This window comes from Leptodactylus fuscus, chromosome 2 (assembly GCF_031893055.1).
Source record: "Leptodactylus fuscus isolate aLepFus1 chromosome 2, aLepFus1.hap2, whole genome shotgun sequence".
NCBI lineage: Eukaryota > Metazoa > Chordata > Amphibia > Anura > Leptodactylidae > Leptodactylus > Leptodactylus fuscus.
In genome coordinates, this window is record NC_134266.1 from 18,569,298 (window position 1) to 18,595,394 (window position 26,097).

The 26,097-nt window shown below is 44.8% G+C and overlaps 1 protein-coding gene across 4 annotated transcripts in view; it reads right to left on the reverse strand.

Annotated features, from left to right (window-relative positions):
* APP (amyloid beta precursor protein) overlaps nucleotides 1-26,097 on the reverse strand; it is a 217,671-nt gene that overhangs the window by 109,013 nt on the left and 82,561 nt on the right. For all 4 annotated transcript variants that reach the window (XM_075263474.1, XM_075263476.1, XM_075263475.1 and 1 more), the window contains exon 3: nucleotides 10,854-10,983. In XM_075263474.1, coding sequence (XP_075119575.1) covers nucleotides 10,854-10,983 — 130 coding nt within the window. The remainder of the gene's footprint in view (nucleotides 1-10,853; nucleotides 10,984-26,097) is intronic.

The following is a 26,097-nucleotide window of genomic DNA, read 5'->3' on the forward strand; positions in this document are numbered from 1 at the left end:
AGGTGGGGGGTCCCTGATTGTCTACTCCAGTCCAGGACCGCCCACCTGACAGTAGAGAGCATGATTAGTATATTGCATGTCGGAGGAAGGAGCCCAACTGTGCTGGAATCAGTGGAGCGGCACCTATAAGGTTGAGAAGAGCTTTGATTGTAGCGACTAGTCCAGATATACTGATTTTTTTGCTATTTTTTTTGCATATGGAAAAACTGGGAACTGATCCAAGAGAGTGGAAAATAACCTGCTGAAGAAATTCTTATGTCATAAGCTACCACTATGATTGTCGCATATGGCGGTCTTAAAGGGGCTTTCCAGGACATACCGATGCCCTATCTTATGACCTTTATGATCAGAGGAGACGAAACCTCGGGAACTTCCTCAACAACTATATTAAAGGCTGTGGCTCTTCGCTATACCAATGACGTCGCCTTCATCAGTCCCACGGTGCAACAGCTCAGGCCCATTCCAGTGAATGAGACTGAACTGCCATACCATGACCAGCCCCTACGAAACGTACAGGGCTGTGTTTGGTATTCAGTGAACAGGCAGCGGCACACATCTGAACACTGCGGCCTCTCTAACAGCTAATCTGTGGGTATCCGAGGTGTCAGACCCCCCCACTACTCACATAGTGATGACCTATTGTAAGGAAAACCCCTTTAAGCTTTGGTACCATATTCCATGTTCTTGTAAACAATCACTTTGTTCATATAAAATATCCCAAAAAACTTCTAATGGGATTTTTTTTAAAAATGTATGACCTATACTTAGGACAGACCATAAATATGTGTACAGTAGGGGACTAACAACCGACCCCTACATGGATCTGTTGTTCGGAGATTCATTTGGTCTGTGTGCTATACAGTGCACAGAGCTGGAAGCGGTTGGTTCCATGTTCTACATAGTGGCCGGAGCCAGTATCCCTCGTATCTCTACTAGGGGTGATCAACTGTCGTATGTGATGTCTGGTACTGGTACTATACAGTGCACAGAGCTGGAAGCGGTTGGTTCCATGTTCTACATAGTGGCCGGAGCCAGTATCCCTCGTATCTCTAATAGGGGTGATCAACTGTCGTATGTGATGTCTGGTACTGGTACTATACAGTGCACAGAGCTGGAAGCGGTTGGTTCCATGTTCTACATAGTGGCCGGAGCCAGTATCCCTTGTATCTCTACTAGGGGTGATCAACTGTCGTATGTGATGTCTGGTACTGGTACTATATAGTGCACAGAGCTGGAAGCGGTTGGCTCTGTGCTCTACATAGCGGCTGGAGCCAGTGTCCCTCGTATTTCTACTAGGAGTGATCGACTGTCGTATGTGATGTCTGGTACTGGTACTATACAGTGCACAGAGTTGGAAGCGGTTGGTTCCATGCTCTACATAGTGGCTGGAGCCAGTGTTCCTCGTATCTCTACTAGGGGTGATCGACTGTCGTATGTGATGTCTGGTACTGGTACTATACAGTGCACAGAGCTGGAAGCGGTTGGTTCCATGCTCTACATAGTGGCCGGAGCCAGTATCCCTCATATCTCTACTAGGGGTGATCGACTGTCGTAGGTGATGTCTGGTACTGTTACTATACAGTGCACAGAGCTGGAAGCAGTTGGTTCCACGCTCTACATAGTGGCCAGAGCCAGTACTGCAGCTCAGCTCCCATTGAAGTCAACTGCTTCAGGCTCCATGGACTATATAGTGGTCAGGACAGCTGATCCATATGGAGTCGGCCCCTACCGATAAGATATTTATGGCCTGTCCTATGCATAGACCATGAGTGAACAAAAAGTCATGGACTTCCCTTTTAACTTAGAATTTCCAAAAACAGTAATGGAAAATGCCACCTCTTTTAGTGAGCAGTGAAATGTATTCTATGAAAAAAAAATAATCTATTTTTATTGAATGTCTTGCAGTGTGCGGTATTACATAAGCGCCAAACGCCGCCAGCTACCGACTACTTGGGCCAAAATCTAGCGATGCTCCGCTTCCCCAAACACAGCCGGCTGCCAAGAGAGATCACCACTGGAAGCCACTGTGCACCTGGCAATGAAAGGGTTGATTCTGGTTAGAAAGGGGCAGAAATGAACCTGTGTAAGACAGAAAAAAAAGCTATTTTAGAAGCCCCATCGAGAAATTTACATATCCAGACTTAACAAAAGCTTTCTCCTTCGTACATGAAAGGCATTCGTTTTCCATTGTCCGGGAGCCAAGTAATATTACTCATTGTATCACTCATTGCCTGCAGGATACGCTGCGCATATGACAAAACAAACCCAATTAGGTAAACAATGAAAGACCGCCAAATCTCCGACAAGTCAGCTACATAAGCAGCAAACAAGACAAACAACCCCAACCTTAAAGGGATGCATTCAAAGAAGCCCTATCACACAATACATCTATAGAAGAAAGCTTGTAAAAGTAAAGCTTATAATAAGAGCGGTCAATCACTGTTACTAACATGTAGATACATTATTACACAGGTAGTATAAGTATGGTGAGCGATTCAACCTGCTGTGGAGCGACATACTGCCCCCTGTTGGTGGGATGATCTGGGGAGACATCACATACAATAGTCCCGTGATGGTGAAACTATGGCACGGGGACAGAGGTGGCACTCATAGCCCTCTCTTTGGACACCCATCCGTGGAGCAAATTGTACTGTGTGGGGACCACTGTGGAGCAAATTGTACTGTGTGGGGACCACTGTGCAGCAGATTATACTGTGTGGGGACCACTGTGCAGCAGATTATACTGTGTGGGGGGTCACTTTGCAGCAGATTATACTGTGTGGGGGTCACTGTGGAGCAAATTGTACTGTGTGGGGACCACTGTGCAGCAGATTATACTGTGTGGGGGTCACTGTGCAGCAGATTATACTGTGTGGGGACCACTGTGCAGCAGATTATACTGTGTGGGGGTCACTTTGCAGCAGATTATACTGTGTGGGGGTCACTGTGGAGCAAATTGTACTGTGTGGGGACCACTGTGCAGCAGATTATACTGTGTGGGGGGTCACTTTGCAGCAGATTATACTGTGTGGGGGTCACTGTGCAGCAGATTATACTGTTTGGGGACCACTGTGCAGCAGATTATACTGTGTGGGGACCACTGTGGAGCAAAGTGTACTGTGTGGGGACCACTGTGCAGCAGATTGGACTGTGTGGGGTCACAGTGGAGCTCTATAAAGCCCCATTCGTATGACCATATTTTGCAATTCTGTAATTGTGTGCAATTGTGGATCCGCACATTAAGGTTAAATTGCCGCGTTGGCACTTTGTGATAAATTAGTGGGTTTTGGGTTGCAGTTTGGGCACTCGGTCTCTAAAAGGTTTGTCATCATTGCAATAGTCGGTCACTCTTAGTAGTGATACAAGGGACATTAACAGCTCAGTGATATGCTTAGGATATCCTACAGCCACATGTGTTGCCTTTCATGACAGAATGGTATTTTTCAGCAGGATAATGCTCGCCCATACAGCAAGGATTTCCTAGAAATGTCTCCATTAAAGTACAACACTTCACTGCCTGCCCGGTTGCCAAATTTATTGGCAATCCCCAATTTATGGGACTAGAGGGAACGCCAGTTTGGGAAAAATATGAGTGTGAGGGATCTACAAGCCCAGCTGTAACATCTGTGAGCAAATGTTCTACAGGAGACTGTATCCCTCCATGCCCAACCATATCTCATCTAGTACCCAGGATAGAGAGCCCAGCAGGGTACTAAAGCCTCTGCCCATTCCTTTCCAACGTCATCTTCTTACGCTAGGTTCACACCTGCGTCAGGGTTTCTTTGAGTCTACTTGGGAACCTGAAATCCAATCCACTTAAACAGTTTATGGGGTCCGCTGGATTTCCTCTTAATTTTCTTTTTGTCAATTAATGTATCCCTCCATGCCCAACCATATCTCATCTTGTACCCAGGTTAGAGACCCCAACAGGGTACTAGAGTGTCCACCCAACTGTACAGTTTCATTCCTTTCCAACATTTCCTTCTTACTCTAGGTTTGCACCTGCTTTGGGGTTTCCATTCTTGGAGTCCACTTGGTGACCCGAAAGATTGAAACACAAACCACTTAAAAAGTTTATGGGGTCATGGAGTTTATGGAAAAGGCAGAGAGAAAAGTCAGCATTTTACGCATTCTGCATTTTAAAAATGGAATAGGGGACAGAGTCCCCAGTCACCAAACCTTATCCTTAGGGAATTATTTTCTTTTTGTCAATGAAGGTATAACCAGTTCCCCTGGAGAGCCATTGCTTACTTTTGCAAAGGGGTGTCTGATATTTTTGCATGCTGCCTCCCCTACTCTTGTGCCATCTTTATGTGATGTCATGGACTCTGCTCTACTCCAGCGGCAAGTCCATAGAGTAGGGAAGAGTTTGTCATGTGACAAGGTCGGGGGGCATCAGCAGGGGGTTGGGGGGCATCAGCAGGGGAGGCAGAGGAATGAGATTTCTGCCCCAACCCGGCTGCATTCTGCAAAGTTAACAAATGGAGGCTCAGGGAAACCTGGTATATATTAGTAATGAAGCTGATCCAGTGCAGGGAATGTTCTTGCAAGCTTCATCAAACCTCTTTATTCTTTATTCAAATATTATGTTTTATTTCAACTAATTCTGCGCATACTCTAATATGGTGCACAAGAGGGACCAAAACTAGGCACCCCCTTTTCTCTGTGATGTTTCTTCTAACAACTCCATTGTTGAGTATGAAAAACCATCCCTCGCCCATGAACATTGCCATCGGCAGGACTCAGAACCCGCAAAACATTTCCCCATAGAAAACCATCCTAAATAATAGAAACCAGGCTTAAAGATCGACAGTAGGGCATTTTGCTAAGGGCTACAGACACTTCTTCCGCTCTCACAGTCCCCGTCCTCCCTAGGAAGCGCACATTACGTCTGTAAATTAAGGCTCGCCTTTGTCAGCCGCTCCCCGCACAAGCTCCGCTGACCTGCGTCCCTTCATCTCTGGATTTTTCCCATCTCGTACAAAGGACCTAGGCTTGATTGAAAAAACATATGAAGACTGGGAAAATGGGATTTGTTAGTCAGAAACATCCAGCGGAGGATTTATCAAAGAATAATCAAACCCTAGATGAATGTTTACTTGTGAAGGACTGCTTAACGCAAATCCTAATGGCGTCCCGCTGTATAACACACAGCATGATAATCGTCAGATCAGCATACAAATTCACCATTGGACGCGCCCGCCGTACATAGCGCAGAGTGCCCCGCATAGTTATTAGGCTGGGGTATAGGAGATCATTAATACGGAGGAGACCAGACATACCGATAGAATACCTAAACGCCTGATACATTACAATTTATTCAGGAATTTTCTTTTAGAGATTTCCAGTTGTGGAATTAATGGTGAGCGTAGATGAAGACGAGACGCGATACCTGGCGCAGACAATGTAGAGGTGAGGGACTGGATGAAAGCAGCCATGGTGTCCAACAATTTATTTCCTGTTTCTATCCAAAAGGTATGGACCTCATGTTTTTTTCATTTTAAACTATCTACCAGCACCCGCGAAGGGTGGGCATCTCTCCCACGCCCAGTGGATTGTGGAATCTCGGTTGTATATGTGATGTGGGCAGGTTACGTTAGCGGGTCACAAAAGAGATCCATGACTGGCACATTTTGTGACCACATCACAGAAAAGCGGGCGTCATGCAACAAAACCGGAGTGAGTCACGGTGTTCTCCATCCTCTTAGCTTCCATTGCGTTGGCCCTCACTCGAATAGCGTCGACCGGCCTTTCACTGTTTCCAATACCTTATGCCTGATGAAGGGTTTGTCTATCTTCTATACAGGAATGTGTTGATATTTTGGGATAACACCCCTATACAAATTCCACTTATTAGTGGTCACCTAAGGATAATATATGGCAACTTATTGTTGGTTGCTGTTCCATACTTTCTTCTACACTAATACTGAAGGATGTCTTCCTGGCGTATGCCCATTTCTTCCAAAAAGCTGAAGGACCTCTGCTCCAATGCATGTGTCTCACGTCCAGAACGTGCTCAGTGAAGCCGATGTGTCCGGTCCCCATCAGTAAAGAAATACACCAGGGGAACCAAAAACTAGTCCAACACTGGACTCATTTCTGGGCTACAATGAAGGTATTGTAATAAACAATCTCCGGACGGACTTCCCACCGGTAAATAAGAATATGTTGATGATTTAGTAACCCAGGTTCTTATTAATGATACATCTCAAAGGTGGTGCCCAATTCGAGAAGCTTCTCTATAAACTAGAATACAGAGCCGTTGTAGCTAGAGATGAGCGAGTAGGTGTTCGATCGAATACTACGTATTCGAAATACTCGTACTCGATCGAACACTACTAGCTGTTCGAAGTTTAAGGTTCCATGCAGAACCAGCGTTGATTGGCAGAATGCTATACATTCTGCCAATCAACGCTGGTTCTTCTCTTACCTTTAGAAGTCTTCTCCGTGCAGCGGGTGGAATTCACTCTGCCTAGGCATCCGGACTAGGCAGAGCCTGACTGCGCATGCACAGGCATGCACTCGCATGCGCAGTTGGCTCTGCTCAGGCGTTGCGCCGGGCAGAGCCGACCACGCATGCGCAGTCAGCTCTGCCTAGGCAGAGTGAATTCCAGCCGGAAGACGCCGCGGGGGCGCTGAGCCGGGAGAAGACTTCAAGGAGAATCCAGCCCAACCGTCACTCGTGGACTTGGTAAGTATAATGTTATCGAATCTTGCGTACCCCTGAAACGAACATTTCCCCCCATAGACTATAATGGGGTTTGAAATCCGTTCGAACAGTCGAACAGTGTGCGGCTGTTCGAATCGGATTTCGAACCTCGGACATTTTAGTGTTCGCTCATCTCTAGTTGTAGCCAAGCGCCTCCCATCCCGGTAAACTCGAGTCCTCCGAGTATTACATAGGCATCTACATGAGACAATATAATACTACACTTCCTGGTGACCTCTCCCCCATTTGCCAGGATTGGGGCGATGCTCTCTGATGACATCACTGCCTCCCAGTGTCTGGAGGACTCTCCGATGCCCCGATCCCTCTTCAATACACTTCTTTGTTGGCTTTCTGAGAAGACTTTAGGAACGTGAACTTGTTACTTATTAAAAAAATCTTCAGCGTTGTTATATGGTAAAAATCATCATTTGACTTCATTATGGTCATTAGTTTTTTTTTTAGACCAAATCTGATTTTATTGTCCATTAAAATGTTATTGTGAAAATAATTACAGCTCCGGCCCGAAATACCGAGATAATAATGGCACGCGGGAATCTTAATAATTCCTCGGCATAAATCACACATTATGATGGGATATTTTCTAAGGTGTCATAAAACGGAGACAGCCGAGATAAATCAAGGTGACGTGTAATAAAAGAAACAGATTTCACGCTGCCGGCGATATTCTGCATAGGGCGTTTTAAAACCCACATTAAAAAAACCCCTCCGAAAAAGGCAGTAACGAGAATTTAATGCCGGCTCTTTGCCCCAGCAGGACCTCTCTTCACAGAACCAACAAAAGTTTATTTTCTTAATATGAGAAAAATCAAACATATATTCGCACGACGACTACGCTGCTGTCAACATGTCTCGCAAGCAAAAATAACACTGACCAGGAAGCCCCGTGCAAGACAACCCTGAGATCACTTGTGGGTTTCCAATTCGCACCTACCATGGATTTCTAGGATACCTAAAAAGGCAAATTCATTGTCTGTGCACAGCTAGGAAGCTTTGTCGACTTTGATAAATGAGGACTAAGGTTGAGCCGATCTTGACTTTTCAGGATCGATTTTGAAATCCGATTTCCGATCATTTTTCATTCGAACCCGATCTTTATCCCAATTCCGATCCCAATGCAAGTCAATGGGATTTTTTTACTAATCGGAGATCAGATTTTAAAAACAATCCTATTCACTATACAGCATGGAATCTAACAATTGGACGCTTTAATTGTTAGAATCCACACTGTGTAGTGAATTTTTTAAATCACTAAGTAGCCAGAGGATTTTTTTATTAATCCTCCGGCTACTTAGTCCCCCCTGGTGTTCACTTACCTGCAGAGATGGCTGGTCCGGTGCTCGGTGTTCTCGGTCTTCTTCGCCTCACTGCCCCCGCCTCCCAGGTTAGTGTTTAAAGAGCTAGGAAGGCGGGGCTTGTAGCTTAGGAGAGTGTGGGCGTGAACAGGTCGGGGAGCCGTGACGTCTCCCCTCCCAGTACCCGCCCACATTCTGCTAACCTGGGAGGCAGGGGACAGCGAGGCGAAGAAGAACAAGAACACCGGACCAGCCATCTCTGCAGGTAAGTAGCTACTAGAGATGTCAGCTAGTCTCCCATTAGAATGAATGGGAGACTAGCTAGCAAAGCATTGTGGGAAATGATCACCGATCTCGATCCCACCTAAAAAAATCGTGTTCGGGATTCCGATTGCGAATTTTTCTCAATTGCCGATCAGAATCCGATTTTTTCCGAACACGATCGCTCAACCCTAATGAGGATGGAAATGTACTTTAAAGAGGACTTTTTACCATTTCACGCTCTTTTAATTTTTTAATATGCGCCGCTCCACTGAATCCAGCAGAGTTGGAATTTTTTCTCTAACCCCAACCGTTCCTGAGCAATGAGCGCACTTCGATTTAGTGTCTGACATGATAACTAGACTCCCTAATATCAAGTGGGTGGTGAGAAGTAGATTCTCAGCTCTTGTACCGTCTGTCTCTGATTGGAGCTCGGAGTCGTGCTCCCTTGCCTGCTCCTCCCTATCAGAAGTGTAAGACCTCAGAATCACACCCTCTTGCCTGTTACTGTCTGACACCACCGACTTGACATTGGAGAGCTTAGTTAGCATCTAATTTCACTGATTGCTCAGGAATGGTGGGGGTAGAGAAAAAATTCTAACTGCGCCAGAATCAGTGGAGCGCAGATTAGCGGCAAAAGCAAGGGCTACGCATGGAAGAAAAAGTTCTAGAAAAATAAAATGTAAGTCTATGACCTAAACAAAAAGTCTTTAAAACATACTTTAAAACTGATCCTATTAATATTATAAATGTGAAAGTTTGTGAGTTTGTGGGTTTGGATGTTCAGATGTTTGTTCCTCAATCACAGCCAAACGGCTGAATGGATTTTGTTGAAATTTCACACACACCGATATATTGCCCAGGAAGGAAGAATAGGCTACTCTAATTGTGGGTCACTCACCCCAAATCGCCACCGCGACCCTCCAAAGTTCTCTTCTGCTCTGCTGTAGGAGCTCGCATTCTGCCAGCCCAGGTCTTTCCACGCACCTCCTATTGGTGCATGGCAGGGTGTGGGCGGGCTAGGGAGCCAGCGCTGCAGCACCATACGTTGCCGGCAAAGTGTGGACAGGCCGATTGACCGGGAAGACCGTAGTCAACATGGCAGCAGCCCACATGCTCCAGCCGCCGCTGCCATCCCAGCCGGTGTCAGGGTGGCCGCTGTCTGCAACGATCGTCTCCATTAACCCTAACGCTGCCTCAGTCACAGCTCACCTGTCCTGATGTCCTCTGCCGCTGCGTGTGCGCTGCGCTGCTCCTTCTCCGCGTCGGCATCCGGACCAAGCTCCGGGGCTGGCGTCATGTTCCTATGCCAGCCGGGAGCCTTGCGCAGGGTCCCCGTCCTGTCGGTCTTTTGCTCCTACTGCAGCCTAGGCTATGCAACCTGCAATAGAAGCGCTGCTTTAGCATAGCATAAAACCGGCGCTTCTACTGCAGGCTACGTACCATAGGCTGCAGTAGGAACATGACGCCGGCCCCGGAGCTTGGTCCGGGTGCCGACGCGGAGAAGGAATATAGCGGAGAAGGAGCAGCGCAGCGCCCACGCACCGGCAGAGGACATCAGGGCAGGTCAGCTTGCTCCGGATGCCGGCGCGGAACACGAACATAGCAGCGCTGGCAGAGGAAATGCCATCTTAGTCAGCTGTGCTGCGGGAACAGGGATCGCCGGCTTGCTTAAGGGGGAGAGGAGTGGTGGGGCATGGGTGATCGGTAGGGGGGGGGGGGTTTGCTGGTTTGGGAGTGGTGCTGGTGGTAGGGGTTAGAGAGGGGACTGGGGGGGTCGGGTTTCACACCAGAGGGCAGAAGGCAAGTGGGGGGGGGGGGGTTACCAAGGTCACGGGTGGGTGGTGCTGGGGGGAAGAGGTAAGAGGTGACTGTAACTCTAAAGGGGGAAAGGGGGCCGGGGACGCGGGTGGGGGGTAATGGGAGAGCCGGGGGTGGAGGGAAAGGGGAGGGCCAGAGTTGCAGCAGCGGGCCTGTGGGGTCCTGGCCCACGACGCTGTGGGAGGTGACCGCGCTGGATGCAAGGAAAGGGCCATGGGGGGCCACGGGCCGCGCTGCAGGTGGATCGCGCAAGGGTGAGGGGACAGCGGATGAAGTCGCAGGCTCTAGCTAGTTATAAATAACCTTTCTGGACACCTGTATGAAAAAGGATAATCCCTTTAATACATGTTCTATTACTTCAGACTATATACATGGACCGGGATAAAGGACCGCGCTTCACCAGATTTGCAAGACAACCACTTTATTAAAGTTCAGCACAACGCGTTTCGGGCACAAGTGACCCTTCTTCAAGTGTAAATGAACTTCCCACAGTGGATGATGGGTGTACATGTTCTATTACTTCAGACTAGAATGTGGAACCACTAGGACCCCCATCCATCATGAGATAGGGGCTTGCAAGTTCCCCTCCATTTTCTTCTAGGATACTGCCAAGAAAACCCCTTTAACTTTATGATGTAGAGAACTTGGACCTCTGTATCAGAAAATGAAGGTCCAGCCTCCCTTATGAGAATGCAGTTCACACACATGTGGCTCTATTCAGCCATGAAAGTATAGTCAAGGACACTCACCCAAACACCTGTAGGGAACCACAATGTGAGTATGGCTCTTGCACTGTTTGCGCCCCCTCTTGCACCAGTTATTGATGGTGACGGGTTGGTTGGCTTCCACCACATTGGTTATCTGCAACTCTGGGTAAACCTGGAAAAAATAAGATAAAAAGATTCAGGGAAAGAAGTTTCTAATAGATATAATTTCATAACCATTCACTACAAACCAACCATCAAAAAAACTAGTCACGACCAAGGTCAATGTCTACTGAGTCCATCTCTAGTTCCCAACAACTGAACTGCAACCTATGAATTTATTGTTGTAGTGCGGGGCCTCGGCCATCACTATCACCTGCTAATAGTCAACTATCACCTCCCATGAAGAAACCCCAAACATTTGTGAAATAGACAACTCCCTCAACCCAGGCAGTTTTAGCCAAACCGGGTCCATGGTCATCTTCTCCATCTGGATGTTCCAAGCCTAGCTTTCATCCTACTCTGTGGCAAGAGCATAGGAATGGCACTGTCAGATCCCAGGTACAAAAGAGTCCAACCCAAAACGAATAGACCTTGTCAGATATTGTAACACTGTAGGTGGGAATTTCCTAATCCATCTGCGCCACTTTTCTGGTGTAGATGGGTGTCAAAATGGGGCATGTTTCCTTCTTGCACCAATGAAGCACCACATTGGTTCTTCTGTGCCCCACTACCCACTTTTTATTAGAGTTGGCACGAATGACGGATCCGGGGCAAGGATGCCTCAGCCCAACAGAAACTGGTGCGATATATACCTAAAATCTATCCAGTTCCAGACTTGTGAAAACTTCTGTTCTGGCACACGAAAGCCTCTAAATAATTCAGCCACATCTCGCGCCAGAATGATGTACAGAACATCAGTCAGAATAAATTCCCCCCACTTGTCTTTTGACCGTATGTATGAAGACTGATTCGCCAACACCTTCCTATAGACATGAACGAGTGACTGTGCCCTCTATGGATTGAAGAACTGATTTGGACAGGGGAGATGAATATAACATCTTAATGGTCGCGTATCATTACTATCTCGCCTTATCTAGACCTCCGGTGAATACAAACCTTCATTAAATCCTCTATCCTCCGCTGATCCTGTCTCAGTCTACACAGCAAAGCTAAAAACTGAGCTACAGGAAATACTACTGTGTACGCTCTTCTGTTCACTAACCTATCGCAGTATATTTTTAGGTGACTATCCATATACTGTATAAACCGAATTTTTCAGCACAGTTTTTGTGCTGAAAAAGCTCCCCTCGGCCCGGTCTACTGAATATAGGGGATCTGCAGTGCTCCTGTTTCGTCGGGAAGGGTTAATAGCAGCACTGCAGATACCCTATATTAAGTCAGGCTGAATTCTAAGTAGGGGGGGGGGAAACAGTCCTCAAGCTCAGGGAAGGGGCAGACAGACAACCAAAACACCCCCTCCCCTTCCCCAGCAACTACTGCACCCAAAAACTACGACCATTTTAATTTTGGAAATTTTCCAGTAGCTGCTGCATTTCCCCCCCTCAGCTTATACTCGAGTCAATAAGTTTTCCCAGTTTTTTGTGGTGAAATTAGGGGCCTCGGCTTATATTCGGGTCGGCTTATACTCGAGTATATATACAAAAACTAGAAAAAGTATTTTTATAATCAAAACCGGATTTAATAACGTGGCATTGATTGTGATACATTCCTATTACCACAAGCTACCCTGCAAGATAGACAACGTCAAGGACTGCGACTTTCCCAGAAGCCTCTGTGAGGGCACCAATAACTGAATTTGCATCGCGCTCACCATACATCTACCGCGAGAAGCGTTGGAGGAAGGCGATATCTGACAGTGAGCAATGCCGTTATTAAAGTTGAGTTTGTGGGAGCGTACTTAGTAATGCGGCTGGCGAATAGCATTACACTCTCATAATGGTTTCAGAGTAAAATTATTTCCTTAGGATGTGCATCTGCGCCATAATAAACAGCGAGAAATAATGAATACTAGAGCTCGGCGTTACATCAAGCCACCCCCAACGTCTTATCAAACCTCTGGTGAGCTTCCAGCGACGGTTACAAATGATTGCATGAGTTGTCCTCTGGGACTTACAAGGAATACGAGATACAAATTGCTATTCATTCTCTTTGCCCCTCTCCTCGTATCCTTGCCTCCCTCTATCATTTTCTTCACAGGAAAAACAACATTACAGAGTTAAAAATCAAAGATTTCTATCACCGGCGCTAGAAAAGCTAGGATTTATGTAAATTCGGAATTTGTAACAAGTCTATATGCAAATTCATAAGTCCCAAGTCAGCAGGACAGTCTGGAATTTCAGGTGCCGAGCGAGAGGTTTGTCCCGGCTTCTACCCCATCTGCCATCTTGTATAATGATAAAGCAGTAAGACGCCCGATCCCTGCCTTCACCATTGAGGTCCTGTCTTAAAAGCTGGCGGGGATGACGAAGAGTCTACATGGCGCCTGCTGTTCCCAAGCCACCACCAGCAAAGACTGGAGTGGGGAACGGGGCAAGGTGATCCTATTTGTTGTTGTTGTTGGTGCATTTTTCGGTGGGACCACAATGAAGGATGAATTACACTTTTAGGGTCACAATAAGTGTGGCATTGCACTATGGGGACCACATTGAGGGGGAACATTATCATACCTCCCAACCGTCCCGATTTCCGTGGGACATTCACGATTCCGGTGACGTGTCCCACGGTCCCGGTTAGAGGGAGGTATGTCCCCATTTCAACTCAGATCTGCGTCCAGAGGACGCAGATCTGAGTTGAACACATACGCGGCTAAAGCAAGGAGCTGTCACAGTTCAGCTCCTTGCTTCGCCACTGCACGCCGCCTACTGGCTGTGTAGACGCGATGTGATGACGTCACATTGTGTCTACAACTGTGTGTGTGAGAGAGAGAGGCGAGCAGAGAGTGGCGGGGGAACGAGGATAAGGTAAGTGTAATGTGTACACTGAGGTGGAACGTGAAACGGGGGGCAGATGAAGGAGAGGACGGCATGACACTGGGGGCAGAGATGTGGGGACATGAACCTGGGGGCAGAGATGGAGAGGACATGAATCTGGGGGCAGAGATGTGGAGACATGAATCTGGGGGCAGAGATGGAGGGGACATAAAACTGGGGGCAGAGATGGAGGGGGGACATGAAACTGGGGGAAGATGAAGGGTATATATGAAACTGGGGGAGAGATAGAGGGGGACATATAATTTACGGGTGACTGTAGGAGGATTATACTGTGTGCGGGCACATGAAAAATTAATGAGAATGGGGGGAGTCAACACAAAAGTGGCCAGGGCTAAATTTTTGTCCCTCTTTTGGTTTTTCAAAAGTTGGGAGGTATGCATTATACAGTAGAGACCACAAGGAGCAGGATATGACACTGTGGGGGGTCAAAACGAGGGAGGCATTATGGGGCCACACGGTGGCTCAGTGGTTAGCACTGCAGCCTTGCAGTTCTGGTGTTCAAATCCCGCCAAGGGCATAAAACCATCTGCAAGGAGTTTGTATGTTCTCCCCGTGTTTGCATGGATTTCCATCCCATATTCCAAAAAGACATAATGATGGGGAAAAATGTACATTGTGAGCTCTATGTCGGGCTCACAATCTACATAAATATATATATATATATATATATATATATATATATATAGATATATATAGATATATATAATGAGGGAGGCATTATAGCAGAGCTGTGGAGTTGTAGTTGCAGTCGGGATCAATCTTGGATGGAACTCAAAAATAATCGTTTTTAATTATATTCTAGAATTATTAATGCTGTCTAATTAAGCAGATGCATAGCTTTCCACATATTTCATTCCATAGGAATTCAATCATTCGATTTTTAATAAATTCGAGGATTTTTACTGCTTTTAACAGACCAAGGCCGTCAGGGATTTATGAAAAAGTCAAGGAGGGAGTCAAAATTGGGCTTTGGAAAAATAGAGGAGTCGGAGTTGGTGGTTTGGCCTAGCGATCCCACAGCCCTGCATTATACACAAGGTGGAGGACAAAATGGGCAGGGCATTATACTGTGGAAGGCAGATGGAGGGGTGACATTATACAATAGAGGCTACAAGGAGCCATATACAAGGAGCCATATACAAGGGGCATTATATATGTGGGGCACAAAGGGACATGGTTGGGAGGGTTGGAAGTGGGGCTCACAATACCTACATTTGCTTCTGCATGACCTATAGACTTTCTCCCTCTCTGTCCTTGGATATGATAGGTTTTACAATTGATAAAATATAGTATACAGATATAGTATATAGATTATATAGAATATTTTGTGCAGTGACATTGGCTAAAAAATAGAGTAAGCTAGTGGTAGCTATAAGACGAGGGCTGCTCAGTTTAAAGCTGACCTGTGTAAGAAGCCCTTCAGGCCCAGGTATTGTACGTCCTCTACTACGGGCTCCAGCTGTATCTTTGACTCTTTGGGTTATCCTGCAGAGCCAGCGGTGAGCAGTAGAGGGCAGTCACTACTTCCCCCAGTGCTTTGCTGCTCACTGATAATTGCACTCTGCTCAGTTCTCCAGACATATCTGTTGCAATAAATTCCCATATACCAAGTATACGGTATGGAGTAATAACTGTACAGCACCTCGCTTATAACATGGCGCTGCCGGGCCCCTCCGCTACTCTTCTGACTTCTGGCTTCCTCTCAGTTATAATTCAAGTTAATAAGAGTTGAGCTACATTGGGGCAGAAAAGTCACTACACAGTATAGTGTACAGTATATATATCCTATCCCTTATGTCTATAGGCAGTAGAATATATACATTATGACTACGGTATGTGCAGTATAGGTATATCATATATACATTACGACTATGTTGTGTAGTTAGTATTATATATACACATTATGGTTATATGCCATATGGCAGGTATTATACATACATTATGGAAATCTGTTGAATTGAAGGTGATATATACATATTATGACTACATGATGTATGGACACTATTATATATATATACACATTATGGCTATATGACATAGGGGCAGTATTATACATACACATTATGGCTATATGACGTAGGGGCAGTATTATATATACATTATGGCTATATGACGTATGGTGGTATTATATATACATTATGGCTATATGACGTAGGGGCATTATATACACATTATGGCTATAAGATAAGATAAGATATTCCTTTAATAGTCCCACAATGAGGAAATTTCAGTGATACAGTTTCATAGAAGGTACAGTAGTATATAACAAGAGAGAAACACATACAAGCTCATGGCAGATAGAGAAATCCTAGGAATCAGAGCAACTAAAAAAGAAAGAAACACAGACACACTGCAGGATCATTTAGTGCAGATTGATGTTAATAATAATAATTATAATAATAATAATAATACAGCCGACTTGGTTGTAGGACACGAGGAGGGGGGTCACAGCATGTGGATATAACAAGCAGAAATTTTTGCAGAGGTGGGGGACATATGCAGCTATCATGATAACATGTGGCAGTTCTTTGGTAGGTGGTGAGATCTCCTGCTCACAGCTGATAGTTTGGTATCTTGCATCAGCACTATTGTCCTTTTAACCACAAAAAATGCCCCAAATGTCCTTCATCACAAGCCGTCCTCCTCCTCCCTACCACAGTGTTCTACTGCCCCAAGGAAGTCAGAGACCATCCAGGTATACATGGTGCTGCTCTCTTGCCAAGCTTCCATAACTCCTGGGGTAGGTGGGTGATGGTTCCCAGGTTGTAACAGAGTCCCACGTGTCCACAGTAATAGAAAGAAATACCAGTCAGCTGTAGCATCTTCACACATCAGCAATTGACGCCAGAAATCATCTCCTTGAACGAAGAAGTCCACATTTCCATGTAGGTTTCTCTTCCATGCCGCATGTTGAGCCATGCTGTCCTAGCTGGGGGGATGGTAACAGGCACATGTGGAAACCAGCTGAACCAGGTCTTGAGTCCATGCTTTACAATGGAAACAAAAGGAACAAAAAACTCCACAGGGTCTTCCATTCGATTTATAGTTGCTAATTCATAGTGCTAGATTGCTTGGTTACCGGATTCTTGAAGATATAGAGAAAAAGAGTGAAAAAGGAAAGAAAAAGTTTGCTCCCAGCTTGGAGCACTGCATCAAGGCAGCCAGCCTCTCAGGGGGCGGCGCCTAAAAAAAAAAAAAAAAAAAAAAAAAAAGGACATAGGGGCAGTATTATATATACACATTATGGCTATAGGACATAGGGGCAGTATTATATATACACATTATGGCTATATGACGGATGAGCAGTATCATATATACACATTATGGCTATAGGACATAGGGGCAGTATTATATACACTTTATGGCTATAGGACATAGGGGCAGTATTATATATACACATTATGGCTATATGACGTATGGCAGTATTATATACACATTATGGCTATAGGACATAGGGGCAGTATTATATACACATTATGGCTATAGGACATAGGGGCAGTATTATATATACACATTATGGCTATAGGATATAGGGGCAGTATTATATATACATTATGGCTATATGATGTATGGGCAGTATTATATACATATTATGGCTATAGGACATAGGGGCAGTATTATATACACACAGTCACTTTATGGCTACATGCAGTACGGGTAATATACATCAGTTATTCACTATGACCATATAATACGGACACCTACCGCTTTGTCATGACCATAAATATGTAGGTAAAATAACATGATAAAATCTTATTGTATAACACTCATTTATTTCTAAAAAATTCATAACATTTGTTTCAGAAGTAACAAAAAAAAACAAAAACCGAACATCTAATTTTTTTGTTCTTTGTAATGCCGCCCCGGGCTAAATGTTCTCTAAAAGGTAATATAAATATTGCAGGAGAAGAAAATTATTATATTAAAATTAGGCAGCCATTGAGTGTGACAATTGTAAACCGCTCGCAGAATGCCAATTATTTTGACACTCGGCGAAGAGAAATTTTTACCTCCTCGGAGAGCAAAGCCGGATTGTAATTCTTCTATCCAAGAAGAGCGATAGTCAAGAACGCGAAATTCTAAAGCGCCTATTCACATTTGATTATAATTTTATGGTTGCATGTACTTTATCTACAAAGGGGGATGAGGAAATATGCAAAAATCACTGCACCAATTCTAGTACTGATCCTGATATACAGACTAGTATAATCCAACAGGGTGATCACAATTTGGCTTCAGAGCTGAAATCTTAATTGTTGTAATCCTGTCTGGCTTGTCTGGGATATAAATAAAGTAACTGTTGTAAAGAAAAACCCTACAGAATTAGTAAGTGTCAGTCTATTATTAGGCTTAGTGGCCAGAGTGAAACTTGCAAGATATAGTAATTCCTTAAAATATAGATAGTGAGATGAAAAATATGAATAATTAATCTATTTACAAAATATTATGGTAGCTTACAATCTACGGCTTTCATGCGGTCATATATTTGGATCTGGTCTTCCCCTCTCACAGCAGTCACTCACAGACAGAGAAAGCCGATATCTGCAGCTGCATCCCCCTCCTCTTCTGAGCTGTATACTATTTAATGCATTATTATAGATACTTCTTATCATTTACAGAAATCTTGTGGGAAAAAGCAAACTATAGACTGCTGGGAGATGAAGATGATATCACTTTCCTCTATGGAGATATATTACAATGTTTTTATGCACTTACATTTACTAATGATTTATGTGAAAATGATAGTGTCAGTCTAAAAGATTTTCCCTGGCTGAACCATTCAAGTGCCATCACGTCCATTAGTCACGGAGTCATGCAGCAGCTCAGTCCCATTCATTGGAATGGGACTGAGTTGCAACATGGTCATGTGACCAACAGAAATTATGTAATTTCCTGAGAAAAGGAAGAAGAGTTCTTTCTAAAACAAGGCAGCCATGTTTTCTAATCCCTACCAATAATATCATGGCATAGTGTATAAGTAGAGACCGTGGCATGTAAAAAGGGGAGTGTCCTAAAATAATTGTTTATTAATTGTAATTGAGGTTAATTGTTCAAGTAATTGTGATTTTAATTCGGGTCATAATCGCCCAGCCCCAATTTAAGGCGTACAATTTCTTGGTTTTCCACTATTGCTACAACGAGACAAAGAAATTCTTCCCAAATTCAAAATTTTATTTGCAACAAGTTTTTCATAAAACGTTACAATTCTAAAAAAAACCAAAAAATAAATAAAATAATAAAATTAATGCTTGGTAAAAAAAAAAAAAAAAAAAAAAAAAAATTAGGATATTCCTTAGGTCACAGGGTAGTGGAGTCGAAAGCCAACTTGGGGTAAGTTTTGGATCGGAAACAGAGTCGTAAAAATTTGAGACCTGGTTCATATCTGAGTTAGGGTTTCCGTTCGGGAAGTCCGCTTGAAGACGCCCCTGAATGGAAACCTATACACATTAAAAAGTGATTACCTAAGGAATCCCACAGACTATAATGGGGTCCATGTGATTTCCGTTCAGTTTCCGCACGAAACATGCAGAGAGAAAAGTACTGCTTGCACAACGTTTCTCTCCGCATGCTTCATGGGGAAACCGAGCGGAAACCACATGGACCCCATTACAGTCTAAGGGGTCCGTGGGATTCCCACGCAGATAGGTTTCCATTCCCTAAGCTCACTTCCCGAACGGAAACCCAAACGCAGATGTGAACCAGGCCTTATGGTCTTCGGTCTCCTGTTCAAAATCTAATAGTTTTATATGATATTATACAATTATCGATATTGTATAATCAGATATTTACTGTCATAGGAATACAATCGATGTTTCCTGAATTAGAGGAGCTTGAGGGTCTGTCCAGTCCTGACTGTGACCATTCATGAAGGAGTTGAATTTGGAGCAGGAGTCAGTGGTTTGGCCCACCGACTGCACAGCCCTATTAGATCATCGTTTTACCCCAAATTCTTGGTGGTCTAGGACAGTGAAAGGGTTAACCGTAAACAATGGTGGTCTAGTAAAATGAAAACCCCTTGCCGTTTAGGGCTCTAGGCAAGTTCCTGATTTGCCAACCCAGGTTACCTAAAACAACTGTCTATGTGATTGGACGCCAAGAAAAGGCGCCGACTCTACATTATACACCTGCACCCCGCTATATCTATATTGGGATGAGTCTGGTTTGTGACACATCAAAGCGTCCCCTTAAAATCAGCCTCTACTTCCTGCAAGTGCTGCAAAAGTGCCAAAGTTCAACACGATGATGGCTGAACACATCTCACAGTCTCTTTTCAGACAAGAACCTTAAGTAAAGTCATCAATCAATCTCCATAGAGACTCAATCCACCAAGATACTGACGGCAAGCCTTGACACAAATAACTTTCTTAAAAGTGACTATACATCAGCAATCCTGACACTATAAAGAGAGACAAGCCTTGGGTTTTTGGTACAAATTACTTTTTTAGCAACACTTAAAAAGATGTCATTTCCCATATCTGTCAGACTGTCAGGCGACAAGACAGCGCCGTGGCTTCTTCTTAAGTCTCAACCGGTGATGAGAAAATGTTCACCTGCTCGTCGCCTCTTGTTTAACACTTGAGGCGCCACCGCCGAGGAGAAGGTTCTCGAAAACCTAACGCAGTCTTCTACAAGGCCAAACCAATGACTCCGACGACTCTAGGTTCGCATCGGCCCGATACCGACTCCTTCATAAATGCTCAATCAAAAGCCATAAGAATCCTCAAGTTTATTAAAAAGCTAAATGTATAACTCATTTGGAACATCAAATTATACAATATTAATAATTCTATAACATAACAAATTATTTTATTTTGAAGCTGGTCGGTATAAAAAAAAAATCTGCTCGTCCGAGCACTAACTCGCTAACTAAACAGAACAAAACTAACTATACGTGTGGTTTACTATCAGCCACACCCCAGATAACACAGTTCGGCCTCACCAGTCTCTTAGTAAAGCAGGACAGACCCAGGCGCCTCCTCTTGCTCCCAGGATCTGCCCTTTTCTGGCCCAGTAACAAGTCCAGGACCCACACCTGGGCTGAGGCCTACTCAAGCCTCGCACTGGACCACACATATGTCAGAAACCTGTGGGAGATATACCATGATTCCAGCACTCTGTCTGTTTTACAATATCCTACTAATATTATAAAGGTGAAAGTATGTGTATTTGGATGTTTGTTCCTCAATCACACCTACACGGGCGAACAGATTTGTCTGAAAATGCGCACATACATACCTTGGGTCCCAGACTTGGGTCCCAGATTGAACGATAGGCTACATGGAATTCCCGTACACCACCGCAATTCACTCCCGTGCCCGGTGCTTCTCACGGTTCAATTCGCTGCAGGACCTGGCACACTGTAGGACCTGGGATGATGGGATGGGATGACACCCAGCCCCTTCAGCAGCTCACCTCATTGGATGCTGCTTCTCTATGTGGGTGGAGTTATCGTCCGGCCGCCGTCCACACCAACATGGCGTCTCTGAGAGCCCCGGAGCGTCCTACACTAGGGCCTCTACTCTGGGGCAGTGACAAGTCCATACGCTGCCCCACCTGTGTGGCCTCACCACGAAACTGCAGTACTCTGTCGCGGCCGGACAGTGGTTCGCCTGCGCCACGCGCTCTGGAACAACGGTTCGGCCAGCTGTCCCGCAGCATCTGCCATCTCTGGACACTACAAGTCGGAACATCGGTGCCCGGGAAGCCCAGGGTGTGGTGAGCCCGGGGCCACAGGTTGGTAGGGGTAAAGGGGACACACATTCGGCAGGCTCTGGTTGGGGGAAAAGGGGGCATGGGGTAGGTAAGACAGGGGAAGGAGTGACCACATGGGGAAGCGGGTAGGGACAAAGGGTGGTGGCGGGAGCGAGAAGAGGTAAAGAGTTACAATGGACCGCAGGGTGGGGGGGTACGAGGTAGGTAAGACGGGGGAAGGGGGCATGGGGTAGGGGGAAAAAGGGGGCACGGAGTAGGTAACACGGGAGAAGGGGGCATGGGGTTAGGGGGCAGATTCCTGGGGGGGGGGAAGGGGGCACGGGGTAGGAAGAAGGAGTGACCACATGGGGAAGCGGGTAGGGAGAAAGGGGGGTGGTGGGTGCCAGGAAGGAGAGGAGGTAAACAGTTCCAATTGGCCGCAGGGTGGGCCCCAAGGGTCCATGGATCCACAGGTGTAGGAAGGGCCCTCTGCGGACACAAGGCAAAGGAACAAGCCTGCGCACCGCTCCAGGTGGGTCCCACAGGGGGTCAGGGTTCCGCGGACAAAGTCGCGGGTAAAAGCTACATACATATTAGTTAAAGACCATTGTAACTTAAGACCATAACTCAATAGAATGCTAGTAATTGTTAATGAATACCCCAAAAAGTTAAAAAATAAGAAAAAAATATCAGATAACTAATACAAATATAGCAAATCCTGCCACATAAGTCATATAGAGTTGCTAGAAGCTGGAAATTATTTTTTTATTATGGCTACAGGAGATTTTTCAAGGTCCAAAACACACCCAGTCCACCTGAAGAATAACATGAAGAAATCGATATTTTGCTGTAAATTGACTTCAGTAGAATTGCTTGCGGGTCCCAGTGTTCCATCCAGAACATGGACATCTGAAACCAATGATCAATGTACCTAAGGCCATTAGGTAAATACTGAATTATTGTAACCCAACAACTGCACTCTGTCACGGCTTCGGCCTCGTAACGCGAAGATCACACAGAACATATCCACCTTTCATGCCTTTGATGCGCCAACATGATACGTGAAATCCGAGATCACAGAATCCTCTTTACATAATTGTATCACAGAAAAAACGTTTGTTGTTAGTCAGTGGGGTGGCTCAAATAACCTTCTCTTATTACATTTTCCTTGACCTTTCCACAATCGCTCAAGTTCTGGATTTCCTTCCCTTGGGGGTAATAATGAACAATGTGCAGAGGGAACCTGTTACTACCATGAAACACTATAGGAGAACATCCATAAAGAGGGATTCAGGCTTTCCCAAGTTCCCATCTTTGTATAGGAGTGATTTGCGGTGAATTATATCATCATGGTATCAAGGGAGGTAGAAGACATATCATATCTCCTTAGAGAGGACCGCTCACCACTTCCACCAATTCCAACTCTTTGCAACCTTCAGTAGATGCTTCATCGATTCTGGCAAAGTTGGAATTTTTCCTCTAGTCTCTACTGATCCCAAGCAATCCTTAGTGTGAGTTTCAGTACTATCATAATCTCTTCAGTCAGGTGGGCGGTCCTTATCTTTCTACTCCAGCTTAGGACCACCCACTTGACAGTAGAGAATATAATTATGGTTAAAATTACAGAAATGATTGCTCCGAAATGTTCAGGGCTAGAGAAAAAAAATTCTAACTGGAGTGGAGTAGTGCCTGTTAACAGATGCTAAGAACTAGAATTGGTGGATGTGGTGGAAGGTCCTCTATAAAGGGGTGTTCTAGGACCTGTTCTTAGGATAGGCGTTTATTTAAAGATCTGTAAGGGTCTAATACTTAGGCCGCCTGTTTGAAGAGTCTGTAGGGTTTGCATGAGCACTGCAGCCTCTAAGGTATGTACCAAGCACAGCACCGTTCATCTATCCAGAGGCTGTGCTTGGTATCACAGATGACACCATTCACGTAAATGGGATTGAGCATCGATCTGGCCACGTGACCAATGAATGTGAGGCCACGTGGCCTGTGAAGCAGCTTATCTACGGTGGTGCTGAGTGTTGGATCTACAATTGATGACTTATCCTAAGGATAGGTCATCGATTAAAAAGTCCCAGTAAATGGTGTAGCAGGATGCGTGCGCTGCAATTAATGGACGCTAATAGACCTAAAAGTGTCCATAGACTAATGCAGTTTCCAATAAGACATGGACTTTGTTTTCTCCAACAGAGACCAAGAGCAGTCTAGTGTGTATAATGTACTATCCTGATTTCTATACATCATCATCAGTACAACCAAGACATCATGAAATCTTCTGTCCTCCAATGATACTGAGAAGGCTCTGCTGACTCTGTCCCAGTCCATACGGCAAAGCTGAAAACTTTGCTGCAGAAAACAACCTAATTCCTATGTAGAGTGTAAAAACTGAAATTGTTTCATTATATTTTGTATATATACCTATAGGGGGTGTTATGTCTATGGGGAGATTGTCTGTTATTTAAATGAGGTGACACTTGGAAAAAAAAGCCAAAAATTTCCCAGTGAAATTTAAGAATACAACATTATCTGTTGATAGGCTCAGTAGTATTCAACTATTATCCTCTATATCTTTTCACCATATGAACCAGTATTTTTTTTTGTAAAAAATAAATATTTTAGGCAAAAACTCGTAAGTTTCTGGCCGAATAAAGTCTGCTATAGCCCACGAAGGAATAATTCTAGCATAAAAGTGGTTTCCAAGGTTAAACTACTCTCACCCTTTGTTCTAATAGGAAATGTTTACACCTAAGGAGAGCGGGTTTTGCTCCGCGGCACATCATTAAAGTCACGGACAGCCTGTTCTTTGGAATATTCTGCAATAAATGTCAAAAACACGGAGGGTCCTTGTGTTAATTTTTTATATATATAAAGTTTTCAAGACCAATAAACCGAGATTTAAACTTTAACTTCCAGCGAACCAAATTTTAGTAGGTAAAGAAGGGAAAGGGGGATGGAATGGGGGGAAGGATTTTTAGAAGAAAGGGAAAAATATCAATAATAAAAAAAAAAAATTAAAACAAAAAGTTTAGCTTTTTTGAAATTTTTTTTTTCCGACCCTGTACTGCCAATTCTGCATTTTCTGCTGAGTTTTTATTAGTTTTTTTTTTCCCCTCTCTGTTTCTATATTTAACACTGTACTGTCCCAGTTTCCTCCATGAGCGTCTCGCGCAGCAGGATTTCCTCTAGTGTGCCGAGAATGAACAAAGTAGAAGCCATGCTGAATAGATTTTTTGATTTACGAAGGACCAAGTGGCTGTTTGTACATATGCATTACAAATATCCAATGTGACGCGGAGCTGTAGCCTCGTCGTGTTATTACGGTCCTACCAGCGGGACGGCGTCGACATAATATAGACAAGCAAATAAATATAAATAGGGCCGAGGAGTGGTAGACAGTCGCATGGACTCTGGCTGGCAATGGAAACACAGATGGGAGAATTTTTAGCCAACGCAGCCGTGCACGGAGTGGCTTGCCCTAAATCATCTTAGCTTCAACAGCTTTTATGAGTCATCCTTCAAAAGTTACTCATGTAGAATACAGTCTACAGGCTATAAATCGTGTGTAAGGAGGAAAATGCACCTCAGCAGATGGTTACACAGCAGTGAGGAGTAGAGATGAGCGAGTAGTATTCAATCGAGTAGGTATTCGATAGAATACTATGGTATTCGAAATACTCGTACTCGTTCGAATACTATCGCTATTCGCAGTAAAGATTCGATTCAGAACCAGCGTTGATTTGCCGAATGCTATAGCATTTGACAAATCAACGTTGGTTCTGCAGCAGGCTCGTCTTTGCTAGTCGGGAGAGCTGGCAGCTTGCGGTTATGCTGGAGCTGACTTTCTCATAGGAATGCATTGACCAGCGTTGATTGGCCGAATGCTATACAGTGTACAGCATTCGGCCAATCAACGCTGGTTCTGCCGGAGGCTCGTCTGTGAGGAGGCGGAGTCTAAGATCGGACCACAATGGAGATTGCTGTGGTCCGATCTTAGAATCCGCCTCCTCACAGACGAACCTCCAGCAGAACCAGCGTTGATTGGTCGAATGCTGTACACTGGCCAATCAACGCTTGTCAATGCATTCCTATGAGAAAAGGTCAGCTCCCGCATAAACGCAAGCTACCAGCTCTCCCAACTAGCAAGGATGAGCCTGCTGCAGAACCAGCGTTGATTTGCCAATAAATACTGGTTCTGCAGGATGAGTAAGGGCCGGTTCACATTAGTGCTTGCCTCCCATCCGGAAGGAATATCAGCGCAACTGCAAATGCTGTGCAGTTAACGTGCACGGATCCCATAGACTATAATGGGGTCCGTGCGCTTTAACTGCACAGCGCTCCTCCTAAACACTCTCCTCCTGCTACTCGTGAACTTGGTGACTCTCCTTTAGTCGAATAGTGGTTTCCCCTGAAACGAGCATTTTTTCCCATAGACTGTAATGGGATTCGATATTCGAATGAATATCGAATCTCAAATATTTCACTACTCGCTCATCTTCAGTGAGGATCTTATACTAAACCTAAAGGGGCTGCCTGGATAAAGAACTCAGTTTCTAAAACCCTTTAAAGAGAGTCGGTCA